At 35.4% G+C, this 16,794-nt stretch overlaps 1 protein-coding gene across 1 annotated transcript in view; it reads left to right on the plus strand.

The window, feature by feature from the left end:
* The first annotated feature begins 347 nt into the window (after positions 1–347).
* LOC137397011 (sec1 family domain-containing protein 1-like) overlaps positions 348–16,794 on the plus strand; it is a 32,650-nt gene continuing 16,203 nt past the window's right edge. The window contains exons 1-11 of the mRNA XM_068083291.1: positions 348–495; positions 1,239–1,398; positions 3,659–3,749; positions 4,831–4,953; positions 6,317–6,404; positions 8,650–8,739; positions 9,546–9,657; positions 12,026–12,158; positions 14,852–14,977; positions 15,462–15,566; positions 16,647–16,723. Of these exons, the coding sequence (XP_067939392.1) occupies positions 465–495; positions 1,239–1,398; positions 3,659–3,749; positions 4,831–4,953; positions 6,317–6,404; positions 8,650–8,739; positions 9,546–9,657; positions 12,026–12,158; positions 14,852–14,977; positions 15,462–15,566; positions 16,647–16,723 (1,136 nt within the window). The 5' untranslated portion in view covers positions 348–464. The remainder of the gene's footprint in view (positions 496–1,238; positions 1,399–3,658; positions 3,750–4,830; positions 4,954–6,316; positions 6,405–8,649; positions 8,740–9,545; positions 9,658–12,025; positions 12,159–14,851; positions 14,978–15,461; positions 15,567–16,646; positions 16,724–16,794) is intronic.

Raw genomic sequence — 16,794 nt, forward strand, 5'->3', positions numbered from 1 at the left:
TTCTCCCTCACTTTTCCGTTTTCGAGCGAAAACGTCAGCGAGTTACTAACAATACAAGACACAAAAAACCTCCCTCGGTTCGGCTTGACTCTTTGCTTGGTTTGATTTGTCTGCAGCAAACGATCAGTTTTGACCGATAAACGCAGTTTTTGTATAGCGTATGGTACTAATAGCAATATCGGTGTCTATGAAAAAAATTGTTAGACTGTGCTCTCAAATTTGTTTTACTAAACCATATTTATTTTTATATATCAGCTCCTATATTAATCAGTTTGTTCAGTGCTAATCTGTATCGAATGAAACGCTAAAGCTAGTATCTCGTAGCATTAAAATTGATGCGCCACTTTGACAACTCATGAACAAGTTTTTTTCTCATAATTACATCTAATATGTATTTGCTGTACAAAATTCGGTTGTAGTCTGTTAAATTATTTTTGTTATTATTGGTATTTATAAATTGGAATATGAGTACTAGTGTGCGCCAAAGACAGACAGGTGAGACCTTGTTCCGAGCTAACAGGAAACCAACTTTAGCATAACATGAATGTCACAGAGTCAGAATTCGTAGTCATACATACCTGCCAACTCTCACGCAATCACCCCAAAGAAAAACTGAAAATGCGTGAGATTTTTGCCCCAATTTCCATAATTTTATATATACTATCATCGATACATCAATTGCCCCAAAACCAAATCTCACGCATTGCCCCACTCTTGGGTTGGCAAGTCTGTAGTCATATGATTATTTCCTAACACAATACCTAGTTTTACTAGACCGTTTTGTATTAGCTCATGTAAGTTGTGAATTTATACTGTATATCCCTGTTTAGACCTATCACTCTATGTCCCGAATCTATTGTTTTTGTTCCTTGCCAGTCATTCGGCGGGTGTAGCCTTCTCCTTTTTTGGATGATTAGTGGTAGTATACCTATTTTCAGTCTAGCCTAAGTTTTTAATCCAGACTGTTGTTAAATTTTCTAATTATTCTAGCCGACTGAAAGTATCATTGAGTTGTTAATCTCATTGGCATATAGCGTTAATTGAATTAAATCTCGGGTAAGGAGTAATAATGGTCAGTCATAACTGACGGTATTTGACAAGTATTAATATCTTACCACACTGATGCAACTAGCTAAAGTATTGAATTATTGCTTACAGATGACTTTTTCTTGCTTTTCTTTCACTCAATATGACCGGATATCATTTATGGTTTTGTTTAATCTTTATTGAATTTTCAGCTGCGATTAAACGCATGCTCAACTTCAATCAGCCACTGGGCAAATCAAGCAATGCAGAGCCTGAATGGAAAGTTTTGGTGTATGATCATTGTGGACAAGACATAATATCCCCATTATTCAGCGTTAAGGAACTGAGAGATGCTGGCATTACTCTTCACCAGTAAGTATTAACAGAATCCTCTCATTTTGGACAATTCTTGTTTTTTTTTTTGTAATAAGTTTTAAGTTATTTTTAAAATAAATATTTTAATTTCTGTGTTTTACACACATATTATGGTAACGAGTTGAAATCTCGTGAGATGAAATCTTTTTTTCAACCTTCAGCATGGCTTCGGACAGACGAACGAACACAGCTCTTATTATAGTAAGATGATGGCATTGTTGGTGCGACAAGGAAAAACTTAGCATTGGACTCATTCAACAAAAAGCTTTTTTAAGGATCAGAAATTTCATCAACTTAAACAATCTAGAGCTTAATTTAACATTTTAAGTTTAATTTAAATTTAATACTAACAATTTAAAGAACAATTTAAAATCGTTTCTCACGTTTGCCGATTATCAGTAGCACAGGTCAATAACAAACACCAATTATTGTTATAGGTAAGTAGCCAACTCTTTATTTGAGTCTTTATTGTAGTCTCTCTATTTGGCTAACTGAAAGAACTTAATGGTACAAGAACAACATATTACACAATATTTTATTTAGTCTACGAGTTTAGAACTAGAGTTGCCCCGATTTTAATATCGGAATCGGTATCGGTGCCGATATGGGTGTTAAGTATCTGAATCGGTATCGGCCGATCTTTTCTTAAAAAGTCGGAAACCAGATACTTTTTACAGATCAACTATTTAGCAGAAAACCGTATTTTAATCTGCTACACTAATAAAAAATCATCAGCTGCAAGTTCCTTATTTTTACCTAATGAATTTCGGGCCTGCCACACAATCTATTTCATGTCTATAGCCTAATAAACATCCACACAGCTGAGGAATCTTTTGGCTTTAGTCAGTACGTAATCACAAAGTGCGGTATTTCCCAATTACAGCGATATGATTTATTGCAGCCAATCACGAACAAGAGAAGCCTAATGAGAAACAAGAATGCGGTGTAATGTTTCTATTTACTAGCATTACGAAAGTAATTGGAGCAGTCGATGCATAAAGTTATCTATCTCTCTCTTGATCCTGCGATATGATGTATCGTTTGTATCACATAAAATAACCTCAGTGGTTTATCGGTATTTAGCCTGTCCTCCATCATCTGTGGCAAATGAGTGCTTCAGTACCACTGGCTACATTGATAGTGATAGAAGATAAAGACGTCTCACTGAGAAAATTGAATCACTAACGGTAATTAAAAGAAACATTTATTTGCTCTAAACTTGTACAGGTGCAGCAGTTTGTTCAGCAATTGAAGAGAGACTTCATTATCACAGAGAAAGCTGTACCACTAACATTAATTACCATTAATAATAACAGATTTTAAGAAACATTTTGAGACTGTTTTGTTATTAGATGCATGGTATATCAGTATGTGCATATATATACATGTATATCTTTTTCCATAAATACAAACAAATAAATGCATCAATGTTTATATGTTCTTTACATTATACAATGTATTTATATTTGCATAATAAAATTAACAATTATCCATGCAACACAAAAGATCTGAATTGGTATTTGAATCGGATTATTTTTCAATAGGAATCGGTATATCAAGTCGGTATCTGAATTGGCTGGTGAGATTAGAATCGGGGCATCTCTATTTAGAACTGTATAGAACTGCATTTAAGACGGGTTCATGTCTGTCTTGTATACAAATTTTACTACAAACTAATTATGAATTCATTCTTTTCACGCCAATTCATTTGGAAATTTATTGCTAAAGATGTTAGGTTGACCGCATGCTACTCTTTTTCATTGTGAGTAATATAATAATATGATATATAATAGTAATGTAATAATACACAAATAGTAATATGATATCACCATTTGTGTGTTTCATGGATACGACTTGAAATAGCTAATAGAAATGTATATGGTGTGATCATATCTGTACAGATTGTTATCTTCAATGATTAAACATATTACGTCCATAATTTAGCCTACATAATCATTAAAAAGCATAATTTTTCAGTTGTTTGGTTTAAAAATATTTGAAATCAGGACAAACTGATGATTAATTTAAAATATAATTTGTGGTTATTGACTAAATTTAGAACGGGTAACAATGTTGTGACTGAGAATTTTAATTTTCCAACAAGACGGTTCAGATTATTTCGTACAAATAAATTGATGGTGCATTCATGATCATTACTCATTGGATCTGCTGAAATTACTGCATATGCATAATTTCCATATGTGTATGTAGACACCTTCAATAGTTGCACCTTAAGGAAAACTTACCGTTTTTTTAGAAAGCTTCTCTCAAATCGGGAATCCATACCAGATGTTCCAGCTATTTATTTTGTTTTACCAACAGAAGAAAATGTTAAACGCCTATCAAAGGTTTGTTGCTTCTATCTTCAAAGTGACAGATTATCATAGTTCACTAGTGATTTGCATTTTTAGTTTTATGTTATATGTACAAAACACTTGCTGGAGAGTATTGAATATCTTACCTATAGAGCCAGGTCACAGCATTCTTTCATCCATACTAGCGCTGGTGTGCCGTGAAAGATAGTCAGGCGTAATAATTATACACACAATTATTCTGACATGCCGGAATGCGGCTGATTGGTGTAGGCTTTTAAGCGTCGGTATATCACACAAAATGTTGTGAGTTCGAATCTCATACGGTGCAATATTTTTTCAACCTCAGCTTTGAATAGACTGACAATGCTCTTATTATAGTAAAGATTGTGGAGAAACTGTGAAGAGACTGTAAAAAGCTAAGATTCCTTTGGACATAGACAAGCTAGGATAGCCTCAGTTTGAAGCGCGAGGTTGTTAGGGTGTAAGCGATGTGTAATCTGTCTCTTGTCTTGAGCTTGTCTCATGTTTAAAAAAAAACACGAAAACCGTGTTTTTTATATATAAAAGAATGCATAATTTCTGATTGTAATTTTCACTTCATGCTTGTTAGGAAATGAGTCTCTGCAGTAAGGCATTGATCAATAAATTAAAAAAAATTTGATGGCATTTTCACAACCATAAAATGAATTTTTCAACCCTATTAGTAATGCACTTTCTGACTTCCGTGATGGTAAGTTGGAAGTATGTATATGTATGTTTATAAGTTATGTTAGGATGCTGCAAAGTAAATTTGAAGCATTTAAAATAAGTAATATATTTTATATCCATTTAAAACTGGTGTCATATGCTATAAGCTGTGAATTTGCTTTGGTGATACGGTGCATTCTTTGCAACAAGAAGGTTAACTGATAATCCGGAATTCGACTCCAGGGTAAGGTAACTCTTGAGATATCATCCATTTCATCATTAAAGTCACTGACTTCAAGGTCACCCTTCCATCTCATTCTTAGCCACAGCAAGCTCTATGTGTCGCTCTGCACTTTAGAACAAAACTAGTAAAGGCTGGTTGATATTAACACATATGTGATACAGTACTGTATGCTACCTACTGTAGGATTTAAAGGACCAGCTCTACCAGTCCTACTGTTTCAACTTCATCACAGCCATCAATAGGTCTCTGCTTGAGGACTTGGCACAGGCAGCCATCGCTGCTCAGGCTGTCACTCAAGTCCATAAGGTGTGTTGAATCTCTATATTATTGTCCTTGTACGTAGTATGAACAGACAACTCCATGTATTAGCTACGCGATGTGTCTGTGCTTTGAGGCCTGCAGTTATTTGGTCAGCAAGACACCAAAAGCTAATGTACTCATTTACATGCGCTATCAAGCCTCTGCAGACGGAGTCTTATTTTGGTGTGTTAAATATGTACTTGCACAAAATTTTAGCTGGTTTTATAAGTATCGGTAATTTTCTATCATTTGCGATTGTCTTTTTTGTTTTTGTCTGTGTCTCTTTTGTAAATACAGTCTTATTCTGTATTATGGAAACATAGTGGGTATAAATAACTAAATTAATCGGCGTGAATCAGCAATGATAAAAAATTCCAATTTTTTTACTGATTCGGCCTGATTGATTGTTGATTCAGTTGGTAGCTTGAAATAGCCTCAAATAGCCTTTAAAGGTCAAAAGGTTAAAGATGAACTTGCACAAAATTGTAGTAAATTTTAGTAGATTTTATCAGAAAGTATCGGTAATTTTTCTATCATTTGTGATTGTTGTTGATGTTTGAAATGGTCTGACTGCCAGGATGTTTAGGTATTAAAATCGACAAAACTTGGTCGCAGTTAAAACGATCAGAAAAAAAATATGTGCATGATGACATCACCAGTTGCTATCGTTAGGATAGTTGATATCGGCTATTGCGTTCAAGTTGCAGCGTTACGCTTCTCTATTTTCTTAGTCTCTATCAATGTCATACTCGCTCATTCGCTTGAGTGGAGTGTTTTAGCCAATATCAAGTTTTGTTGATTTTAATCTTGAAACATCCTGGCAGTAAGATCATCTCAAACATTAAAAACTCACAATTAATAGAAAAATACCGATAATTTCTTAAAATATCTGCTAAAATTTAGTGCAGGTTTTTTTTAAACATGATATTCGCATGTTGGAGAAGAATGCTAAGAATGTACAGTAGGCGTTCCTATAGCATAAATAATTCATTCTGAGAATGTATATATTAAAGGCTACTATATTATTATACTATACAATACAATATCATTATATAGTAAAATTCGTGTGATTAGCCTACTCTGTTCCAAGATCTTCCCAAACTCCCCCCTTTAAATCTTCAAAATGAAATGAACAAATGACAAACCTTTTATTTTAATGGCTGTACAGTAACTGTGGTATCATTGGTTTGTATTGACCACTTTTCTCTTTTTTTTACATTCGGGTGCATGATTGCAGCACTTTTACGTTAAAGGGAGTGAACACCTTCATCAATTCTTTTTGCATTGCCTTGTTTCTATAAGGAGTACTTCTGTTATATTCAGAATTTCTGCTGTGTTTGGGTAGACATAATTGTGCTATACGCTGCAGGTGTTTGACCAGTACCTCAACTTTGTTAGTCTGGAGGAAGATATGTTCACCTTGAGACCAGCTGATACAGAATATTCTAGTTACTATGGTATGAATTTGGGATCTATTGCTTTTTAGCATGCAAATTAGTGCATATAATAGATAGAGTAAACAGTATCTTCAAGGACGGGCTGGCTAGTGTTTGTTTGCCTTGCTCTGTAGTCTTCGAACCTCAGACACAATGACATGTTCCACTGTCAAAGTCTGACTGTAATACGAAAATAGGATGTCTTCACTGCAGTCAGGAAAGCTTTTAGCTGAAGTTCTTTGGATCTAACTTGTCAAATATTAGGCAGCGCTAGGTTAGATCAATAGAAATCAAGCAACAAGCTTGTAGAAGCAAAGTCTTGATTTTCTTTTGTATAATATTTAAAATAGTTCTATTTTTATTGATTTACTCTTTATGATAACGTCGAAAAAGAGAAATAATTAAATAGAGTGCGTTGCGCTGGCTATAACATTAACCAATCACAGTGAAGCATCAAAATGGCTGACTATGGTGTCAACCAACCATAGTAATACCTCATAAATATTAAGTACTGTGTTAACCGATAACACTGTGGCATCAATGCACTGACTATAGCATTAGCCAATCACAGTCAAGTATCAAAATAATGGGCTATCATAATACTTAACAGCACCACGCTAATATTTTATGATCAAAGTACAGTGAGACCTCAGTTCTCGAACGTGATTCGTTCCAGAAGGTTGTTCGAAAACCAAGCTGTTCAAGTTCCGAAACAATTATTCCCATTAGAGTTAATGTATGTCAGTTTTAATTCGTTCCAAGCGAAGATAACAACTTCGGTAAGGTATTTTTTTAACATTTTACATCATAAACTGTACTGTATACTAAATACTGTAAATAAAAATGGGTAGATATAGATCGTGTTTATTTTCAATAAAAGATTTTCTATCTATGATGATGAAAACAGAAAACAAAAAGTAAACATTTCGTATGTTTTGCTCTTAAAAGATCGAAAACATTCTACGTTAAAATACAATACAAAAATTGCAGAAATTTATAACGAAACAGCGAAAAATACAACAGATCAGTTACATCAAAAATCGTGTGAAAAAGAAAATATAAACAGCAATGGCACCTTTACTTCACATCTTTGAAGGGGAATCCTACTCCAAAACAATTTAGGGTAACTCGACTGGAGGAGGTGTTTCTATAGAAAATTTCTTCGGTAAAAGAGGTGTCATCCCAGATGGTTCCTTCCTTTTTGTAAAGAATTTATGAAGCGTTACGTGCTTCTCACTTTGTTAACGAATGTTTCCATGCTGTTTCTGGAGCAGTTCTGAACGTTCAATTCTAATGCGCATGCTCCGGTTTAATCGAGAACCGAATTTATGTTCGAGATCCGAGACGAACAAATCTCAATTTTTTGATCGAGAACCGAAGCGTTTCACTGTGGTTCTTTGTTAAAACTCGGTCTGATAATTCAACGTATATCGTACTTTTTGGACTATAAACCGCACCCCTATATAACCCTACCCCTATCTGCTTTATTTTCAAAAAAATGATAATAAAACAATACATAGGCTGCACCTTTTTATAGGCTTCAAAACTCAGGACGGTGCTTTTTAATGCGGCAGCAACTTCGCTGTTTAAAACGGAACAGTGCCAAACGGCACGATTTCGTATTAACCGACGCTTTTTAACCTAGTAGTGCTTAACGGAACACTACCGTTAGGCATTGTTTTGTATTTTCTTTCACCGCTAGGGCGCACTAACTGGAGAATCCGGTTAATGCGCCCTAGCGGTTAAAGAAAAAGCCACAGAATAGCTGCACCCTTATATAAGCCGCATGGCTCAAATCATCAGAAAAAAGTAGCGGCTAATAGTCAGAAAAGTACAGTATTTAAAATGGTTTAGCGAAAATGCCGAGGCCGATTGCATTAATGTCGATTCATCCAAAGGAAGAGTGTAAAATATAGGGGACATTAGCATCTCTTAACCCATAAAAATTTTAAATTTATCGTTTCAAAAATCTGACAAACTAGTCGAAAAGCACATTATCTATTTGAGCATCACTTCTAATAAAACGCCACTATAGAACAAGGGTCGAAAAATAGTGTGCCCTGACATTCAAATAGAGATTTTACGGTTAGCTTTCACTTCTGAATCACTTATGATCTTAGATGATTAAACTTTTGTATGTTTTAAAAGTTTGGCCGTATTCTGTTTTATCTTTGATTTGAGTTTTGAGTAAAAGTTTATATAATTTATTTACAGGTTTTTATGATTTTCATTATGTTTCACAGTACCTTATTCTATTTCTCTTTAGAAATTAACAGATCCGATATGAAAGACACAGACATGGAGAAAACCGTCAACACTATTGTAGAAGGACTTTTCTCCTATTTTGTCACACTGGGTATGTCTATGGCTTGTCTTGAATATCGCTATTGCGGCTCTCGCTGTATTTTCTGGGTGAGAAATATCACGACATGAAGTGGGAGAGAAGTTTGAACACGTGATTGAGTTGTCATGGGATTGAATTAAAAATTGAGGGTTTAAAGACGATCTTGAATTGATGATCTTGCACCAAAATGCTTGACATAATAACCATTTTTATGTTAAAAAAATCCATAATGTCTGATATGGTTGTTAGCTTTTTGAAGAGCTGTCTAACTGGTCGAGCACAGAGGTTTCACTGCACAATACTATCGCCTTTTTTGTCGTCAGTATAATATTTAAGTTCTTTAAACCATGTCACGTACATCCTTTATTGTATTTACTAGGTAAATTAGACACGCTGATGGCGGTTTTGTACTCAAAATAAAGATTGGTCCACTAACTTTCAGAGTAATGAAGGCTTTTTTACAGCGATTTAATATCCGTCTCGAAAACAACACGATCGGCATAAGCTCTGCCCATAAATATGTGACGTAACTTAGCTTTTTAGGAACGGAAGTTAGGGATGTTTAGTCCGATTTAGAATGATAGAGATGGCTGTCTTAAAACCCTTTATTATCTAAATTCAGCCTTTAAAGTAATTTCAGTCGTTTCTGAAAGGTAGGTAAGCTATTTAACATTGCAACATTTAAGCAACTGCCAACAGAACTTGGCAGTTGCTGCCAAGTTCTGTTGTAATCATGTCAAGAAAATCTCTCATGTTTGTGATGTGGATAGCGCATTGAGGAGGCTGTCTCTTATTGTTGAAACGGTTTTATTCACAAGGGTCTGTCCCGATCATCAGATGTCCAAGAGGAAATGCTGCCGAAATGGTGGCTGAACGGCTTGATAAAAAACTGAGAGAAAATGTGAGAGACCCACGTAATTCCCTTTTCAAGTGAGTTCCTAACAGTTTACAAGGCAGTACATGTGGATGGCCAGTGTCATCAGTTCTTTTGCGTATAAAATAGGGTGGGCAGATGTAGCGTAGTGGTCTAGAGAGCCTTACTTGGGTATAACAGGCTGAGGTTCAATTCCTTACAAGGTCAGCAATGCCAGCAAGATAGGTGTCGTTTCTCTTTCTCTAATTTCTGTTGGTCTTATTTAATAATAAGCTTTTAAAAAGTGCATAGAATTTTAATTTATCTTTTGCAGGCGCGTGCAAACAAATGTTAGGCTACTATAGGCGGTAGATATTACATATTTTTACTTATTTTTTATGTTTACTTTCTTGGCATATCCCTTTTCATTTAGCCTTTTTATCTACTATAGGACTTTATCTATAATGCATAAGTACAGCAGATATTTATATAACAGATAATATAATATTATTTGTATTTATATATAAATAATTTATATTATTTATATTTATGTATATTATATACAGTGAAACATGGATAACTCGCCCACGGATAGCTCGAACACATGGTTAATTCGAACGGTTTCTTTGGTCCGTTCCCACGTAATGATAAATTGCTATAGATAACTCGAACTCAACACTGTTAACTCGAACTGTTTTTTCCCAACGGCTACCGAAACGGTTGTTATCGCTTTAGGAAATCACTTTATTCCAAGCCATAGAGGTAAACCTCAACTTTTCGTAACTCATAAGCGACTCATAACTCGTAACGACTTTTCTAAAGGTTTGGTGAAATTTGATTTATACCAAACATCCGCTTATATTAGCGATATTATATTAGCGATCGCCCTTCGGAAGCAAGGTAAAGTGAGGTAATCTTTGCATAAACTTCAAGAAAAATCGGCAAAATTGATTGTGGGTAAAATGCTCAAAAGAAAAAATGTCTTTTCTTTTGAGCATTTCAACAACGATCAAGTTTTGCCAATGTCAATCTAAAAAACGTCCTGGCAATAACATCACCTCAAACAACAAACCAATCTCAAGTGATAAAAAATCTCTATACTTTTTGATAAAAACGTTTTAAACTCTACATTAGAAGCATTTAATTTGAAACAAGCCATTTGTGCTTTTGATTTATATTATAGTTTGTATATGTACATGTATCTACTAATAAATAAGTAAATACATGGACTTGTGACAGTGCTCTGATAACTTGAACGCTCTGATAATTCAAACACTTTCGCTCAGTCCCATGAAGTTCGAGTTATCCATGTTTGACTGTATATTATAATTATATATATAATATAAATGTTATACAATTATATATACTAGAAATTCTCCTGTCATACAGCCCATGACCAAAGTGATAATCATGATAATCAAATGTTCTCGTCATAAAGGGGCATTGTAGTTCGACCCTAGCTTGTACATAAAATGTAAAGAAATTTGGCTAATGTTCTAGATAATTTAATGAAACCTCCGGCACTTGGATAATGCCATAGACTGGTGAAATGTGCACGGTTTTCTCGTGAAATGCGCACGGCTTTATGGTTAAACTATTTGTCGCACGGCTTTATGGGCGTTTTGTTGGCCGGTCTTAATTTTGATTAAAAAGGCTTGTCAGGTTTTAATGGCGCTTTTAGGTCAAATTAATCTTTCTAGTTATGTATAATCTGATCAGATAGGTAAGTTTTAGGCTATTGTCGACACTTCAAAGACTTGGTAACATATTTAATAGGTTTATAGGTGTTTTGTATCATTATTATACTTAAACGACTCGACAGAAAAATGGTTAAATTTTTTGATGGGATTTCGGTACAAAGGTTTGGATATGGCTGTTGGTGGATACTTTTCGGGAGTTGTGTGCACATGTGCATTTATCATAAAGCTCCCAAACACTCCCTTCGCTCGAGTTTTGTCGTGGGATAAATATATATATATATACATGTAATATATAATTATAAATAATACATATCCTTTATATCTATTATATATATATTTATGTATATTATATATATTGTATAATATACATAAATATACTCTGACTGATCTCATCCAGCTCGGTAAAAAGTGTTCAACAAAGATACAAGCAGTGGCAGAAAACAAACGATACTTACTTATTTTAAATAGCTTAGTTTTGTCAAATGATTGGAGATGGGGACGGGTCTGTGGATGCAACATGACTATTTTTCTAAAATTGAATGGAGGTTGGCGAATCGTATTTTCAAAAACATTTTTGTGATCGTTTGGAGATTTCACTTTTTTTTGTTAAAATAAGTATTATTTTTGAACTCTTTCATTGTTGATCTAGTAACACTGCGAGTCAGAATTTGACACATATGGGTTAGCAAAGGTGGAGTTAGTCACACAAAGCTGTAGACTATGTGAATTTATTATATGGTTGCAGTACATTGGATAGCAGTCAGCCACTCTTGGTTGGTCTTCAGAGACCTCTCCTCGTGCTACTTGACCGCAATATGGATCTAGCCACTCCCCTTCACCATACCTGGACTTACCAGGCATTGGCGCATGACGTACTGGTAAGTGTCGCCTTTCTTTTTTTAGTCTCATATCTGCTAGCTTGAAGGGTGCTTCTATTAGGTATTTGGGTAAGTTTGCTCTTACATGTTGTCTTCTGAAATCTGATTCATAAAAAAGTTTTTCGAATTTTATGTTATTAGTAACTGAATGCCCAACATTGCACGAGTATTAAAAAACAGCTTGTAAACATTGGCAGGTAATGCAGTTACCATTAGCGAATTTGAGCAAGCTAGTATCCGTATTGCAAAGCTTACTAATAAGAGCCGAGAGAACAAGCTTTAGTGACATTGGCGTAACGCAAAGTGCTATGCAAATTTTAAAACAGTGACTCATAATGCCCAATGAATCCATTGCATCTTGCATAGCTCAATAGGTTAGGTTATTGCCAGGTGAAAGGGAGATTTCGAGATCAATCGCTATAGTTGGACAGACCGAATGACAGACAGACGGCAAACTTTGAGATTTATATATAATGATTGACCATTGTCTGTGCGTCTGTTAGATTTTCTGTCATAAAGTAATAAGTATTTGCACAAATATTCTGCTGTGCCTGAAGGTGCCGATTAGCGCAGCAACTTTATTTTCTGCCCGCTCAGCTCAATGTCAAGAGTTCGAGCCCCATGCAAAGCAATTTTTTTCTCCCTTGTCCTCCCTAGACATTGCTGAGCCTAGACTTATCTTCGTATGTCTCTTAGGTAAATAACAAAAATTATCTCTTCATTTTAGAAGAACTCTTGACAAATGCATATACAAACCGGTATTAGTCCAGAGTCCCTTGAGTTTCTTCCCAAAATGAACAGCTAAAAATTTATACGAACTTCAATCAATTCATCTTTGATTGAGTTTTTTTTAAAGAGTTTTGACTTTAAAAGCAGCGATGCCAAATTACTGGGTATAAACCGGCCGCATGAAAAATCCATCAAGTGACTTATCCTTGTTTCCTATGGATAGTCTGTGGTATTTTGTATATAAAAGTGTTAACGCTCACTCCAGCCGATATACAGATCTAGTTAAAGTTTCATCTCACCTCACTATCAATGTTGGCGATGCTTTGGCATGTGTCATGCCAAAATGAACATCTAGGTCTACATTGTTAGAGACGAGACCGATGCATTTGTGATTGGCAGAATTAATTGATTACAACGAAAATAATCTCGATTTTACATATTTGTTACGCGAGCTAGTGTCATCTAAGTTTGTCTCTCAAATGCTGATGGCAACTTTTCACACAAACAATCTATATATTACTCAAAGTTGATAATTCTGATTGTCCAGCTATAGCTATTAAAATCTTGGAATAAAGAATCTGTGTCACAGAAGATTCGATCTCGGAACCTCCCATTCACCCGTCTGACACCTTACTAATTAGACCACGCGAGCTTGATAGATTTGCTAGACAATCTATGCCGCTATATGGAAGCAAATACGCTACTGCTTTCCGTCACAACGCAAAGGGATGGCGTAACGTCATGAGAAGCGGTAGCTCTTATTAGTAAGTTTACTAAAATTATTCATTGGCAATGTGCCAGGCTAATAGCAAGTGGCAGGCAACTCTCATTACCTCACATGGTTTATAAGCCGGTTTTCAATATTCGGGCAACGTCTGGCATCCAGCTAGTATTTCTATAATGACAAAGCTATTCTCACTTATAACAGATATGTAAAGGCTGCTAGTATGAGATGGTGTGTCTTTAAATAATCAACTGTATTCATCGTCAGTTTTATAATTCGATTCGTTTGAATAACCTAAAGCATTTTTCTACTTGCTGTTTCCACTGATAGTGTGCTACGGTTTATTGAGCAAAAATAAAACAATGCAAATAGTCGCACAAATGTTGCTGCTAGTACAAGTTGACGATGACCCGTATTAGATTATAACTATGCTGGCAATACTTCAATAATGTTAATGGAAATTCCAGCAAGGGAATCATGTGACTGATTTTTAACCAATGAGAGATGCTTAAAAGACAATCACATGATTTACTTTACAGACAATCATGTGACAATATCATTCATGAAAAAGTTTCAACCTGAACTGTTGTATTTTATGCGCCTCTGTTTCCTGTTTTTCTTAGTATAGATCACTTTTGTTAGAGATAAAGTTCTATTCCAAGATATTCATACGAAAAACCTGACATCATTTTTTATCTAGGCCAACTACCATAAACATGCCCCACAGAGTACTGCACAGAATGGCAGGATGTTAAGCAAGAACATCACACAACTGAGACAAATTCTTATTGGTCAATCTGTTTTTCAACGCTATACATTTTTTAAGCACGTCAAGATGTATAACCATAGAAAGCATCTATACTTTACGTTGGCTCTGCATTTTTGTTGGCGTTTGTGTCGTTGAAGAGATCGACAAGTTGTCAGCATTATTTCACCTTTCAATGAAACATGGCTTAATTTGTATGAATGTTGTTCTTGAATGTTGAATGTTTCATAAACTGAGGATATCTTCTTATCCAAAACGTAAGCACCATAAAAAATGTATGGGAGATGAGTGAAAAAGATATCCTCAGACCAGGAATCCAACCTCAGGCTCTGCAGTGAGAGTGCCAGCTCCTAACCACTAGACCACCTAGGACTACATTGATGGGATGACATTAATTAGATAGTAAAGCAAATAGAGCCAAATAGACCAATTGAAAAACTATTCTAGATATATTCTAATAATGATCTATTGCAGACACTGAAGTTGAACAACATAGAGGTAGAAGAAGGTGCACAGGCATCAACGCCTGGTGCTGGTGCTATTCCAAAACGTAAGAAAAAGTCATTTGATCTCAACAGTGCTACAGACAAGTTGTGGCAGGTGAGTTGTTTCCTATTGGTGTTAAGGATAACGGTTTTTAAATGTTATTTTTAGTGAGAGTTTTCATCTCTTTAGATAAGTGGGTACCGGTAAAGTGTTTAGTGAGCAAATAGTTGGAACATGTCACTTCAAGCAAGACTTGATAGTATGAATGACAGTCTGTCGCAGGTGTTTTAAGCTTTGGCAGTTGACCGACAGTAAAACGATATGTTATTTCAAATGACAGGCTGAGAAGTTTAAATGAGTGGCTGACAAGCTTTTGCAGGTGGTTGATTCTAATCAATTTTTATGAGCTCAAATGATTTTACAGCATACTGTAGCTAGGGCTATCGTAAAATAAACAAAAGGTTTATAAAACGCATGATTTAGAATCCATTATCTTTAGAGCCCTTTTTGCCCGTATTTCTGTTCAGCCTTTTAATTTATGAAATGATTATCTTCTGTAATACTCTGTTAGCGCAACACAAAAGCTCTATTCTGGCAGATTCACAGAGGGAGTCCATTTCCTACAGTTGCAGAGGCAATACAGGAGAATCTCGATGACTACAGGTCGAAGGAAGGAGAGGTGACCCGACTGAAGAATGCCATGGTGCGTCTGCTTATCTACCTTTTATACACATGACGTCTGCTGCAACTTCTTCAACGTCATTCTTCTAAGCTCATGCGGTCTTACGACAATTATTTTTCATGGTAGCTTTGTCAGGAATGAAAGCTGGTTCAAATCCAGTTTCGGAGAGGCATAGCCTGTATTGTGATATTTAATGCGGATATTACTGGATGTCTTACGCTGTGATTATCACAAGGATCATCTTGATAAAATCCTTGGCCAAGCACCTGTCATGTCTTAGTAGTTGTGTAGCGATGATAGCTTGCTTTACCTAATATTGCTTTTGTCGCGTGGTTTTCTTGGAGACGACCCAGATTGACATAATTTACTAAGCATGCGTCTAACAAAAACACTTCTTTGGAGCTTACCTGGATTGAGCCATTTTATGGGTTGATCTTTGAACGGGTGGACCATGAGTGGGCTGCTCCTTGTAAAAAAGATGGATGTCACCTCAATTTTCTCATTTTTATTTTAATCACAGTTTAAAGACTGAATTTCTGGTTGTCAAAAGAAATACGAAAAATAATTGAACTAAATTATTTTTATTTATTATTTTATTAGTGGCTTGCTTACTTAGTAAGTTTTCTTTGTATATCTGTGATTGATCACAGTCTCTTTTCTCATCTTTAATTGAAATTGAAAGTTTTCAAAACTCTGATCCGACTGCAGGCAGTGGAAAATAGTACAGGAATTTGATAAGTATCATAATAAACTGTTCATACTGTTGAGGTAGACAACTACTTATAGATTGAGAATTTAATCTTTGTTAAAACTGTGTGGGATCCCTCAAAGATTGAATATGCTGTCTGTGTACCTTACTACAAGTACACATTGAGTGTTTGTTTGAAAACATTGTTGGACAAACAATGACTCATACAAATCTTGGCCAGACATGTCCAGTGGCTAGGGAACCTTGACAACTGAAATCTTGCGTTTTTTGATTTATTTTTGTCAGCTTTTCTTGGGAATTGAACCCCAATTTGTAATCTGTGGGTCAGGCATTTTAGACCTCTAGGCCATGGCTGGTGGTGGCTAATCATGGTCTTCTTTTGATGTTTTTAGGGTCTGGAGGGAGGTGATGACGACGCAGCCATTTCCTTGCTGTCAGACAACACAGCAAAATTAACTTCCGCTATGAGGTGGGTGCCCTAACCTTGTCTGGTATTTGTATGGCCATGGTTTTGCCGACCAACTTTCACCATTTCTAATA

The sequence above is a fragment of the Watersipora subatra genome, chromosome 5, assembly GCF_963576615.1.
Source record: "Watersipora subatra chromosome 5, tzWatSuba1.1, whole genome shotgun sequence".
Lineage (NCBI taxonomy): Eukaryota > Metazoa > Bryozoa > Gymnolaemata > Cheilostomatida > Watersiporidae > Watersipora > Watersipora subatra.